The sequence below is a fragment of the Geotrypetes seraphini genome, chromosome 12, assembly GCF_902459505.1.
Source record: "Geotrypetes seraphini chromosome 12, aGeoSer1.1, whole genome shotgun sequence".
In the NCBI taxonomy this organism is placed as follows: domain Eukaryota; kingdom Metazoa; phylum Chordata; class Amphibia; order Gymnophiona; family Dermophiidae; genus Geotrypetes; species Geotrypetes seraphini.
The window spans coordinates 115,921,902-115,935,895 of record NC_047095.1 but is presented as its reverse complement, the minus strand read 5'-3'; the positions used below and the strand labels follow the sequence as shown (position 1 = coordinate 115,935,895).

Here is a 13,994-nt window from a genome sequence, read left to right as displayed (position 1 = left end):
AATAAAACAGTTTCACGATCATATGTCTCTTTAGCTATAAATGACAATCTTATTATTAAGACTTAGCCAAAAGGAAAGATTTACCTCATGCAAAATTGTCATTTCTTTAATAATACATTAACTATTTTTTTCTGAGGCCCTCCAAGTACCTACAAATCCAAAATGTGGCCCTGTAAAGTGTTTGAGTTTGAGACCACTGCTCTAAGGGATCCCACATGAGCATCCCATTTGCTCTTAAATTCTTGCACGCTGTTTGCCTCGATCACCTGCACCGGGAGCTCGTTCCAAGGATCAACCACTCTCTCGGTGAAGAAATATTTCCTGGTGTCGCCACGAAATTTCCCGCCCCTGAGTTTGAGCGGATGCCTTCTTGTGGCTGAGGGTCCTTTGAGAAAGAGAATCTCTTCTTCCATCTCGATACGGCCGGTAATATACTTAAACGTCTCGATCGTATCTCCTCTCTCCCTACGTTCCTCGAGTGAGTATAGCCGCAAATTTTTCAGCCTCTCCTCGTACGATAGATCCTTGAGCGCCGATTTGTATCCTGCGATCGCCTATTTTTGGAGGTCTTTTTCCTCTGTTACATAAACAGTACATTATTTGAACACTGAATTTACGTCTTCGATTGATATATTAAGTGCTGATATAAGACATAACTAGCTCTGGGTTACCACATAACTCCCCCGTCTTTACAAAACCCTAGCTTGGCTTTTAGCGCCAGAATCTATGAGCGTCGGAGCTATTACCGTTGCGGCTGGGCTAAAAAACGCACTGTGGTTTTGTAAAAACGGACGGGGGAAAATTAAAGTGCTCAATATTGTATACTGGATCGGACCGATGGTCCATGTAGCCCGTTCTCACGGTGGCCAATCCGGGTCACTAGTACCTAGTCAAAACCCAAGGTGTAGCAATGTTCCATGCTACCGATCCAGGGCAAGCAGTGGCTTCCCCCATGCCTTTCTCAATAACAGACTATGGACTTTACCTCCAGGAACTTGTTCAAACCTTTCTTAAAACCAGCTACGCTATCCGCTCTTACCATATCCTCTGGCAACGCGTTGCAGAGCTTATTCTCTGAGTGAAAAAAAAATGTCCTTCTCTTGGTTTTAAAAGTATTTTCGTGTAACTTCATCGCGTGTCCCCTAGTCTTTGTCATTTTTGACGGAGTGAAAAATCGATCCACTTGTACCCGTTCTACTCCACTCAGGATTTTGTAGACTTCAATCCTTTCTCCCCTCAGCCGTCTCTTTTCCAAGCTGAAGAGCCCTAACCATTTTAGTCTTTCCTCATACGAGAGGAGTTCCATCCCCTTTACCATCTTCATCCCTGTTCTTTGAACCTTTTCTAACACCACTATATCTTTCTTGAGATAAGGAGACCAGAATTGAACGCAATACTCCAAATGAGATCGTACCATAGAGCGATACAGGGGCATTATGATATTCTTAGTCTTGTTAACCATCCCTTTTTTAATAATTCCCAGCATCCTGTTTGCTCTTTTGACCACCGTCGCACATTGGGCGGAAGCTTTCATCGTATTGTCTACGATGATACCAGATCCTTTTCTTGGGCGCTAACCCCAAGATGGACCCTAGCATCCGGTAACTGTGATTTCAGGTTATTCTTCCCAATGTGCATCACTTTGCATTTGTCCACATTAAATTTCATCTGCCACTTGGTCGCCCAATCTTCCAATTTCCTAAGGACCGCCTGCAGTTTTTCACAATCTGCATTCGTTTTAACAAATTTGAAGAGTACCTGGCAGAAATCCAAATAGTAGCAACATTCCATGTCACCGCTCCAAGGGAAAGCAGTGGCTTCCCCTAGGTCTGTTTCAATAGCAGATCACAGGCTTTTCCTCCAGGAACTTGTCCCCCTTTCAAAAAAAACAAACCTACTATAATTCACATGAATCTTGTTCTATTTATGTTTTAATGTCAAATCTTATTATGAGCCACAGCCAGAAACACAGGCCTGAGAAGTGATTTTCACAGTACCAGCACCCCCGGAGCAGTCGGTGATTTTTGGTCACCAAAAGTTGGCGCTGTGCTTGGGGAATATTGATGAGCCCATTTTACCACATTTGCGTGGCAGAGTCGGCGACAGCTAGAAAGCTCGGAAAAGACCACGGTGAGCTAAAAAACACGCACGCTAATGCGGCTGGAGAAGATTTAGCGACCATCGTTAAGGCCACCATAAGGGATTTTTGGGGGTTTTTTTTGAGAATCTTTCCTCTTTAAAAGTTTCTTACGCATAAACATGTAATCGAGCTATTTTTTTACATTTCAAAGTCCATAAAGTTCTCACTGTTTACCAAGTAGGCACAAGAGCTGTGCGCAAGGACAAACGCTCCCTATCCTTGGTATAAATGGATATTTTTATCACCAATATCTTAGATTCCTGTGGAACTTATTTTTTTGCACACCTCTACAACGCTGTTACCTGTATGGGATTTCTCACTTCCCTCCCCCCCATATACAATTTTTTCACTACCTTCACCGATAAGATGTCATAGTCTCACCCCCTATGAACCCTGCTTATACCTCAAATATAGGGTTGCAGAGGAATTAATTACAGTTCAGGAAAGCTTTTATTTAGCATCTTCCACTCAGTGAGCGGATCTGTGGTTCCTGTGACAGTAGAGGCGAGGATATAGTGGTGAGCTACAGTGAGGCTTGAAGAGCAGAGTTTCTGGTGGGTCCAACATTCGTGTCGGAGGCGTGGCGCAAACTGCATCAGACGACGGTGGCATAGACGGTGGAGGGGCGCCCTAAGCCGGGAGACTTGGGGGCTTGCCTGGCGGGGGGTAGGCACTCCAGCTCCACATAATGCACTCCGCCTCCTTCCTGTAGAAGAGAGAGCCGTGGTATTAGATATTCTGTCTGGGATTAAAATCCCTGCATTAAGGGTGGACATTACACTCCCCACCTCCCTATGAGCCAGTTGGCTGTAGCAAGTATGATGCCCGCAAACAGTGGTGGGGGAGGGTCTGCCCAGCCCCCTTCTACTGTGTGCCCCTTCCCCCATATCTCCTTAATTTTCGGGGCACGAGCAGCACCCCCAACTTGCTGCTTTCCAGTATTGGCTCTTTTCTCTGACGTCACTTCCTGGACCCACGGCTTGGAAGATCTTTTCTCCGACGTCACTTCATGGACCCACGCCTTGGAAGATCTTTTCTCTGATGTCACTTCCTGGACCCATGGCTTGGAAGATCTTTTCTCTGACGTCACTTCCTGGACCCATGCCTTGGAAGATCTTTTCTCCGACGTCACTTCCTGGACCCACGCCTTGGAAGATCATTTCTCTGATGTCACTTCCTGGACCCACGCCTTGGAAGATCTTTTCTCCGACGTCACTTCCTGGACCCACGCCTAGGAAGAGCCGACGCTGGCGCGAGCAGCAGGTTGGGGTTGCTACTTTTACGGCCCAAATGTTAGAGGTATGGGGGAAGGAGCAGATGGGGAGGGGGGAGCCTCTCACCCTTGCAACGCCACTGCCCAAAGGGCTGGCTTTTAACCATGAGGCAAGTCTAGGCGTTGGACTAGGGCTGTAGTCAAGGCAAAACAAGAAGTCCTGTCAGCCACTAAAACTCAAAAGAACCATCCATGCATATTTGTACCTGTGGGAAAGGTAGGCACATTTCAAATAGTTCATTTTACCTGGATAAATGACTTTGAAGATCTTCCCCGGGGGCATGCATTTTAATATTAAAAAGCTTTGCTGAGGGTAAAGCAAATTAGGGTCCTGAACACTAACTGCAGGGGAGGGTGCCTAGGTCTGAAGCTGCCTAGAGCAGTGGTTCCAAACCCTGTTCCGAAAGACCACCGGCCAGTCGGGTTTTCGGGATAGTCCTAATGAAGATGCATGAGAGAGATTTGCATATAATGGAGGCGACAGGCATGCAAATCTGCCCCATGCCGGTTTGTTAGAGCTATCCTGAACACCCGACTGGCTGCCGGTCCTCTAGGACCGGGTTGGGAAACAGTGGCCTGGAGCACTCAGTACCCTTTTACTGGCTCTGGCTGTCCAAAGGAGAACAGCTTCCAGAGGTGGCGTTTTTACCTTTTCAGAAGGGGTCCTTAATGGTGGTAGATCTTGCTGGTTGGCGTCCGAGGGCAGCTGAGTCTCATCTGTAATGGGAATATAGAAATGGAGCGAGCCCTGTTAATTTTATTAAATTGACAGCATTACTCTTTGCTGCTGGAGAGAACACGACTCGTCTTGTTTCAAGTTTAAGTTTATTAAATTGTTTGATTAAACGCTTTTCCAATTTCAAAGCGTTTTACAAAATTAAAAACAGAGTTTAAAAACAAAACTAACTTATACATAATGTTATACTACACAAACTAGGGTAACATCCTTGGGACAAAAAGAAAACTAGAAACAGTGGGAAAATAGGGAAGAAATACAATTTTTTTGTTTAAAGAGAACATAAAAGGAAAACACATTAGGGAGGTAAGGAAAATAAAAAGGCCTAAAAAAATGTCATTATAAAAGTATAAAGGTATATATTTAAGGGAAAAGAAGTTTACTGATATTGTTGCTCAGGGATTGACTGATATAATTAAAAAAGAGAACTATCAGTTAAATGCTTCTTTAAAAAGAAGACACTTTAAATTCTTTTTAAAAGTTTGCAAATCTTGTTCTAATCTTAAATACAAAGGGAGAGAATTCCATAACATTGGGGCAGTAACAGAGAAAATTGAAGCACGGCGGGTTCCGATAATTTTAAGTGAAGGAACATTAAGGGTAGATTGAGAGGCTGATCTGAGAACTCTGGATGAACTGTAAGGAATCAGGAGCCTACCTATAAAAGCAGGAGTATTGGTTTTTAATGTGTTATGAACTAGAAGAGCTAATTTATAATTAATCCTGTAAGATATGGGCAGCCAATGAGCATTTTGTAATAGAGGTGTGACATGATCAAACTTTTTGGAACCTGTAATAATCTTTATTGCAATATTTTGAATGAGTTGAAGACGTCTTATATCCTTTTGGTAAGCTCCTTTTAATAAGGAGTTACAATAATCTAATTTTGCGATAACTAAGGAGTGAATTAATGTATTAAGGGAAAATGAATCGAGAAGTGGGGCAAGCGAACGGATCATCTTTAACCTGTAGAAACAATTTTTAACGAGAGCGCTGATGTGTGCTTGGAAAGTGAGATTGTTATCTATTGTTCTCCCAATCTTCCAGTGTTCTCTTTCTGGAAGAAGAGGGGACACTCTGAGCTGGAAGGCACTGAAAAATAATTTGACAAGTTGAGGAGAGGAGAAGAGTAAAGCTAAGAGCGGCTTATCTGAGGAATGGAGTTTTCTGAGAGGTGTATAAGGAGAGAGAAGAGAAGAGCAATAGAATGAACACACTTGAGCTTGAAGTGTATGCGAAGGGAGCCAGTGAAGTGATTTAAGGAGACGGGTGACATGAGCGTAGCGAGGTTGGTAGAAGATGTCGTGTAACAGAGTTTTGCACAGATTGCTGGGGAGAGAGGCGGCACTGTGGGAGACCAGTTAGAAGTATTGGTCGCCGTACCTCAAGAAAGACATGGCGATACTTGAGAAGGTCCAGAGAAGAGCTACGAAAATGATAAATGGTATGGAGGACTGTTCATACGCTGACAGGCTGGGCAAGCTGGGGCTCTTCTCCCTGGAAAAGAGGAGGCTTAGGAGGGACATGATAGAAACTTTCAAGATCATGAAGGGCATGGAGAAGGTAGACAAGGATAGATTCTTCAAACTACGGGGAACCACAAGCACAAGAGGGCACTCGGAGAAACTGGAAGGGGAGAAGTTTAGAACCAATGCCAGGAGGTTCTTCTTCACACAGAGGGTTGTGGACACATGGAACGCGCTCCCGGAGAAAGTGGCCGGGCAGAGTACGCTTCGGGGATTCAAAGAGGGATTGGATGGATTCCTGAAGGATAGGGGGATTGAGGGATACAGATAAGGGTAGATAAGAGTATGGAAAGAGTATAGATGAAAACAAGGGGGCTATAGGGCTAAATCAAGATAACATGACAGGTCATGGACCTGATGGGCCACCGCGGGAGCGGACTGCTGGGCGCGATGGACCTCTGGTCTGACCCAGCGGAGGCAAATTCTTATGTTCTTAAGTTGACTGCAGCCTGACGTGCTCAGCCAAAGCTAGGCCCGTGTTCTCTCCCTTAGCCTCCAAGTCATTCATGAGCAAGAACCTCAAGTTAGCTGGACTCTTGGCAGTGATTTGGCTGCCGAAACCTAGATGAGCAGGGCGGTTTATTTTGTACGTAAAGTTTATTATTGAACAGCTGCCCAAATAACCTCTGAATAGATGTAAATGATTTTTTTTTTTGTAAATAACTATCCCCTCTCCCCTTTTACAAAACCGCGATAGTGGTTTATAGCACAGGCTAGTGCGCTGAAGGCTCTGCACTGCTCCCGACGCTCATAGGAACTCTTTGAGCGTTGGGAGCAGCCCAGAGCATTCAGTGCGCCGGCCAGGGCAGAATTAACCAATAGGCCAAGTAGGCACGTGTCTAGGGCCCGAAATGGTCTGGGGGGCCCGATGAAGGAAGGCATCAACATTGTTTTTTCAAAACAGCAATGGGCCCCTCCAGCATCGCTCGGCAACGCGGGCCCCCCCGATCGGCAACACGGGCCCCCCCCGATCGGCAACGCGGGCCACCCCCGATTGGCAATGTGGGCCCCCCCCCGATCGGCAACGCGAGCCCCACCCCGATCGGCAACGCGGGCCACCCCCGATCGGCAACGCGGGCCACCCCCGATTGGCAACGCGAGCCCCTCCGATCGGCAACATGAGCCCCACCCCAATTGGCAACGCAGCCCCCCCCCATCGACGGAAAGTAAGACAAGCAAGCAACGCGGGTAAGAAAGGCAACGGGAACTGTAATTTTGCAAGCGGTGCTGCTTGCCCAAAGATTCCCTCTGACGCAGCTTCCTGTTTCCTCCTGGGCGCATGGTGGGGTGGGGCGGGGCAGGGGCCTAGTGTAATTGTGTGCCTAGGGGCCCTCGACGAATTAATCCTGCCCTGGCACTGGCCTGTGCTAAAAACTACTTTCACGGTTTTGTAATGGGGAGGGGTATAACATTTTACTTATCAGAGGAGCCTATGACCATTCTAGTTAGAGGGGAGGGGGAGATGATTCTGAGTTGTGGCTAGCTTTGTCACGCTGCAGTATCCAGCACCTGTAAAAAGTGTTTTTTAGGGCTGTACGCACAGCCTAACTGGGCAGGAAGGTTTCTACTACCATAACTCTCTACCTAATGCTTAACTCTTGTCTGTGACCTTGTCTTCTGGCCTGATCTAATTCTTGAGGCCTACTATGATATTGGAGAGGGGTGGAAGCAGATAACCAGATGCTTGACTTGATATGTGGTACAACCGGGAACTTGTCATTACCTAATCCATCTTCTGTGTTGCCTTCTTGGGTCGTCTCGTACCTAAAAAGAAAGATTTACACACTAGCGCCTCCAGTCCAAAACCAGGAGAAGCCCAGCTTCTCTTCCCGTGGAGTCTTAATTGCTCCTTGCTCACCCCGCTGCTACCAAGGCAGCCCCCGCCGGTAAATCCCAGCAGCTTGCTGACCAGGTCTGAGCTTTCCGGCCCTGGCTAAGTTAAAAGTCGGCGCCATTAGTCCTTACCTATCTTGCGCCCGCTTACAGAAGAAACAGAGGCAGAGGATGACCAAGGCGAAGAGCGTCAGGGCTCCGAGGGTTGTAAGGATGAGCTGGAACAGGTTGACGGATGCAGGCTTGGGTCCGGCTTCTGGCTCTGCAGTGAGGTGAGAAGGAGATCCATATGAATTAAGAGAAACAGGGCCAAATTGTGACAGAGCTGGAGGGAGGCAAAGTGGGCCTATAACTGAAATGCAAAGGAGGCAGCCAGGGTCTGATTTCTCTTAGTGTATAGGCCAGTTCTTCCCAACTTGGTTCTTGGGGCATATTCAGCCAGTCCAGGTTTTCAGGATATCCACCCTACCCGGACCCTTGTCCACACTCACACTTAGATTACTGCAATCTACTTCTAACTGGTCTCCCGCAGTGCCGCCTCTCCCCCCTACAAAACTCTGCTGCATGACTCATCTTCTACCAACCTCGCTACGCTCATGTCACCCCTGTCCTTAAGTCACTTCACTGGCTCCCTATCTGCCATCGCACACAATATCTCTCCTCTCATCTTTCTCCTTATATATTCTACCAACCTCGCTACGCTCATGTCACCCCTGTCCTTAAGTCACTTCACTGGCTCCCTATCTGCCATCGCATACAATATCTCTCCTCTCTTCTTTCTCCTTATACACCTCCCAGAGAACTCCGTTCCTTAGATAAGTCACTCTTAACCAGGGATCTCAAAGTCCCTCCTTGAAGGCCGCAATCCAGTCGGGTTTTCAGGATTTCCCCAATGAATATGCATGAGATCTATGTGCATGCACTGCTTTCAATGCATATTCATTGGGGAAATCCTGAAAACCCGACTGGATTGCGGCTCTCAAGGAGGGACTTTGAGATCCCTGCAACGTTACCCTTCGTTCCTTTCATCTAGCTGCCCCCTAAGCCTGGAATAAATGATCCCCTTCCCTTGTTTAAAAGCAGACTGAAAACCTACCTTTTTGGAATAGTTTGCCTGTAGAATTGAGAGAATCTTTCCAAAATTTTTAAAAAGACATCTAAAGTCACATTATTTCCAATTGGCCTTTTTAAACTGACGGGATGTGAATTCAGGACTTCATTCTGCATTTATATATTTTTTTATTTCCATTTATTTCCAATTAATTTTTAATTTAATTTAATTAATTTAGATTGTTATACAATATTATGTATTAGGAATGTTACAAAAATAAAATCATTCCCTCTACCTTTGTTGTCTCCCTCCATGCTGTGCCTTACCTTCTGGCCTGCTCCCGCCTGGCCGTTTTATGCCGCCTCCGGTGTTCTCTTCAGGCCGGCTCCGTGTTCCTCACTGACGCAGTGCACAAAGTCGCGGGCAGCGGCTCCTTGTGCACCCTGTGCCTCATCTGGAAGCCTTCTCTCTGATGCGACATTAGAGAGAAGGCTTCCGGTTCAGGCGCAGGACGCGCGTAGGAGCCACTGCCCGCGGCTTTGTGCATTGCGTCAGTGAGGAACACGGAGCTGGCCTGAAGATAACGCCGCATCGATCACACCGCGCACCGGCGGTTGAAGAACACTGATCTAAATTATCTATCTTGTATTGACCCTGATACAATGTCAAGATCTCCCCCGAAGTAACTCGCTCTACTTTGTAACTCTCCTGGAAATGTCCAGATAACCTCTTGTGTAATCCGCCTTAAACCGCAAGGTAATGGCGGAATAAAAGTCACTAATATAATGCAATTACAAGCAGAATATAAAAATTCAAACTTTCTCAAATCTTGCACCAAAAAAATGCTCATTCAGCAAAGTCGTCACCCCTTTTTTAAAATGTGGAAGCCATTACTTTGACGCAAAAATAACAGAAAAGCCAAAGCATTGGACCCTGGACAGAAAGCATTGATTTCCGGTTACTCAGAAGTTGCTCCACAGCCAATGACGGAACTTCCAAACAAATTTTGTCAGAGGACCCCAACCTTAATGTATATCCATAATGAATATGCATGAAATTGATGGGCTGGCAAGGGGTTATTCCAGGACTGACTTGGACATTGACCTCGAAGGTCAAATGGCTACCCTGAAGGTCCCCAAGCAAAGTGGCAAGAGATGGATAGTGCGGAGGGTGCATGGTGTTCTTACCTTTCTCTTCCCCATACTCCATGTCCTCCTCTGGTTTATAGTCGGGCGACTCCAGTTCCAGGCAATGCTCGGCGTACCAGGTCCGGTTTGCTGTGGACATGCATTGCCAGGCTCCCAGGAGGTGCTCACTCTTGAGGGACACACTCAGAATAGCCCCTGTCCTCGTGTGCTGGCTCCCCAGCACCTGCTGAAGGGGAATGCCATTCACAGTCCAGGTGAAAGAGCTCTCCGACCTCATCAGGTTGCAGACTTTACAGTACAGAGTTGCCTCCGAGGGTCTGTTCTTGATGATGGCGAGGTTGATATTATTGAAACAGCCTATGATAAAGAGCAAAAGGAGCATGAAACACTGGGGTAACTCGCAGTTCCTACAAGCTCAGCTTCTCCCAGCAGAAGATGCTGTAGAAAATGGTGCAGTTACACTGGCGGCAGGGGTGTAAGCTCACAGCGCTTGCAGTCCCAGATTCTCCCAGCAGGTGGTGCTGTAAGAAATGGGGGTAAGCTCACAGCTCTTGCAGTCCCAGATTCTCCCAGCAGGTGGTGCAGGAGCATTAATTGTGGCAGAAGAGGGGAGGTCACAGTTGCAATCTTATCTTCTCTCAACAAGAGGAGCTGTGGGGTTTGAACGGAAAGTTCCATCAGGGAATGTTACCAGATTTGTTCACAGAGAAACGTGGACACATGGCTGTGCCCCCAACCCTCGCCCCACGCCACTCCCACAAAGCCAGATCTTTCTTTTCTGACCTCTGGGCCGCATCTAGAGAGCCTCTGAGCATGCGTGGATGCATGTGATGCCGTCTGCGCACACCAAAGGCCCTCCAGACGCGGCCTGGACCGTGGGCATTACAAAACACTGACAAACTACTGGATGTTGGTGACCCTAGGTACTAGAGTGTTGGCTGTGGGAGCACGCACAACTCCTCCTGTTCCAGTACTCCTGAAGCAGGAGAATAGTACATTTGCAGCTAGGGATACCACATGGCTCCAGCAAAAGGAGGATAGATTGAGACATCCGAGTTTTAAATGGAAGTGAAACCTGGAAATCTCAATCCATCCTCTTTTTTTTTTTTCTAGAGCCATATGGTAACCCCCAGTGGCATAGGGCGTAGCGAAGGTGAAGGACACCTGAGGCAGTGGTGCCCCTGCCCTCCCCCGGCCACACACCCCTTACCCTTTAAATTTGGTACAAGCAGCCACCACCTTGCTGCCTGCGTCGGCATCGGCGCTTTGACGTCACTTCCTAGGCACGGTTCCCGGAAGTGACATCAGAAAGAGCATCAAAGCTAACGCGGGCAGCAGGGTCGGGACTGTTCGTGCTGAAGTTTAAAAAAAAAAAAAAAAGGATGGGGAAGGGGTGGAGTGGAGCCGAGAGGAGGAGGAGGGGTGCTAGGGCTCAAGGAAGACAGTGCCTGGGGTGGACTGCCCCCTTCCCTTTCTATGCCACTGGGTAACCCTAGTTGCACCGGCTGGAAGGGGAGGGAATGCGCAACTCTTGCAGCCCCGGCTTTTTCCAGTCAGAGGTACTTTGGGGAAGGTTGCAGGAGCGCTGGCTTGAAGGGAGGACAGTCAGTGGCATAGTAAGGGGGTGGGGCAGAACTCCCTGGGCACTCTCTTGGTGGTGGCACCGGCTCCCGTTCTCCTCCTCCTCTCCGTCCCCCCCCCCCTCCCATCTGTACCTCTAGCTTTTCACCAGTGCAAGCAGCCAGCTCGCCCTCCGAGGTCACTTCCGGGTCCCGTGCCTAGGAAGTTACATCAGAGGGAGAGCCAATGCGAGCAGCTGCTCACGCCAGGAAAGAAAGAGGTACGGGGGAAAGGGGCGGGTGCGCCTCTCACCCTCGCGATGCCACTGCTTCCAATCCAGAATGGTCCAGGAGCAGGGGGGTCTTGGGGACTTCTCCTGTTAGATGTAGGAACAGGAAGTGGGTGAAAAATTACTTACCTTCCCGAACGCGTAGGTCGGTGATCCATTTTTGCCCATCGACTGCCACGCAGGTGTACTTGCCCGAGTCCCTAATCTGCGTTTCCTGAAGCTCAAGGTTCTTGCCGCCAACGCTGAGCCGAAGACGGTTCCCGAAATGCAGAGGAGGGGTGAACCCTTGGGGCTCCATCATCCTGCTGACCCTGTCCCCGACTCTGGCGCAGGTGGGGAATTTAGGCCTCCACTCCCATTGGATAACCGGCGCTCTGACTAAACAACGGATGGTGACCGTGTGCCCCAAAGCGGCCCGCCTGCGATCTACAGCTGGAGAAACACAACATTAGTCACCCAAAATATGTAAAGGGGGGTCATAGAAACCGGGAATGCACAAGAGGTCACGTCTAGGTTCCATCGTAGTACGAGATCCAAGAAAGATTACTGCGACTAATCAACTGGAATGAGCCAAATCACTGAAGAGGGAGCTACTTATTATTTCTGTAGTGCGCCCAGATGGAAGACAGAGTCCCTGCTCAAAAGAGCTTACAATCTAACTGTGACAAAGAAACAGGACAAAAGAGGTGAACCTATACACGCTGCTCAGTTAGAGAATTCCAGAAGGGCGGGGAGCTATAAAGGGAATGACAAACAGATAGGGATGCTTTACAAGAGGGTTGGAGTTCAGACTTAAAGGCAGCTTGAAAAAAAAAGAGCTTTTAGCATGAATTTGATTACTGCCAGCGATTGAGCTTGGCTGACCTCCTGAGTCAGGCAGTTTGTTACAGGCATATGGTGCAGCAAGGTAGAAGGGGCGGAGTTGGCAGCAGAGGAGAAGGGTGCAGACAGTGAGGATGGGAGGCGTCTGGGGCAGTAGCGCTCCCGTTCCCCTCCTCCACTCCTTCCATGCCCCCACACTCACGCTATCCCTTCCCACCCCCTCTACCTCTAAATGTCCAGCGTGAGCAGCTTCTCCGCCTACTGCTTGCGCTGGCTGTTCCTCTGATGTCACTTCCTGGCCCCGCGACTTCAAAGGAAGCCAGGCCTGCACGAGTAACAGGCTAGAGTAGTTGCGCTGGTGAAGATTTTAAAGGGGTCCAGGGGGCACAAGCCTGGCGTAGAGGGGTGGAGAGGTGCCGGTGTTTGGGGCGTTCCGCCCCCCCCTTACTATACCATTGGGTACAGACAAGAACAGAGTTCCCAGGGAGGAGTAGACACTCAGGGGTGTCAAAGTCCCACCTCGAGGGCCGCAATCCAGTCGGGTTTTCAGGATTTCCCCAATGAATATGCATGAGATCTATTTGCATGCACTGCTTTCATTGTATGCTAATAGATCTCATGCATATTCATTAGGGAAATCCTGGAAACCCGACTGATTGCGGCCCTCGAGGAGGGTCTTTGACACCCCTAGGTAGAGGGAGAAACAAGAGAGGAGAGATACTGAAGAGCTGTAGAGTGAATACACTTGTACATTATTAAGAGGAGTTTGAACTGTACGCAGAGATGGATAGGTAGCCAATGAAAGTGATTTGAGGAGAGGGGTGACCTGACCGCAATGACACTGGCGGAATGTGAGGCCTGCAGCAGAATTCTGGACATCTTGAAGGGGGGGGGGGGAGAGATGGTCTTGCGAGGAGCAAGTTGCAGTCATCTAGACAAGAAGCGATGAGAATGTGGTTGAGGGGCGTAGCCGTGTGCTCAGAAAGGAAAAGTCGGAGTTTAGCGATGTCCAGTCAAGCAAGCGGATGCAAAGTAGGCAGAGATGTGGTCCTTACCTTTGGATATCCCAGGCTCCGGGGCTGCAGCCGGGATGAGAAGAGCTAGCAAGGTAAGAAGCATGGTATAGCCGCTGCGTTGGGGGGGGGGGGGGGGCAGTAAGCCCAGCAGAGATCCTGTGCTGAGTCAGGGGGAAGGATGTGAGGCACAAGCTTCGAGTGCAGATAACATCCCCAGAGCCCAAATAAACAATGCAGGAAGCTGGTGGGTAACTTTAACTGGGACTGTTCACCCTCGGGAGGAGGAGACTGCGAGGAGATACGATTGAGGACTTTTAAAATAACGAATGGATTCGATAAAATTGAGCAAGAAACATCGTTGTTCACATTGTCAAAAGTGACACAGACAAGAGGTCATGGACTGAGGCTGAGGGGCAGCAGGCTCAGGACAAATGTTAGGAAGTTCTGTTTCACACAGCGAGTGGTGGACGCTTGGAACGCTCTCCCGGAGGAGGTGGTGATGGAGACTACCATTCTGGGTTTCAAGCGTGAGTTGGATGCACACCTCCTTGCAAATCACATTGAGGGATACGGGTAATCAGGGTCTCCATCTGGGAGCAC

At 48.5% G+C, this 13,994-nt stretch overlaps 1 protein-coding gene across 1 annotated transcript; it reads right to left on the bottom strand.

Moving 5' to 3' along the window:
• Window positions 1-2,623: 2,623 nt before the first annotated feature.
• LOC117346068 lies at window positions 2,624-13,550 on the bottom strand. The gene is made up of 7 exons (XM_033915366.1): window positions 13,434-13,550; window positions 11,686-11,988; window positions 9,747-10,064; window positions 7,641-7,770; window positions 7,399-7,439; window positions 4,063-4,130; window positions 2,624-2,846 (listed from the first exon to the last, which is right to left on the bottom strand). Exons 1-7 carry the CDS (start codon window positions 13,495-13,497, stop codon window positions 2,736-2,738), a joined length of 1,035 nt encoding a protein of 344 aa, XP_033771257.1. The 5' UTR covers window positions 13,498-13,550; the 3' UTR covers window positions 2,624-2,735.
• Between the last annotated feature and the right edge of the window lie 444 nt (window positions 13,551-13,994).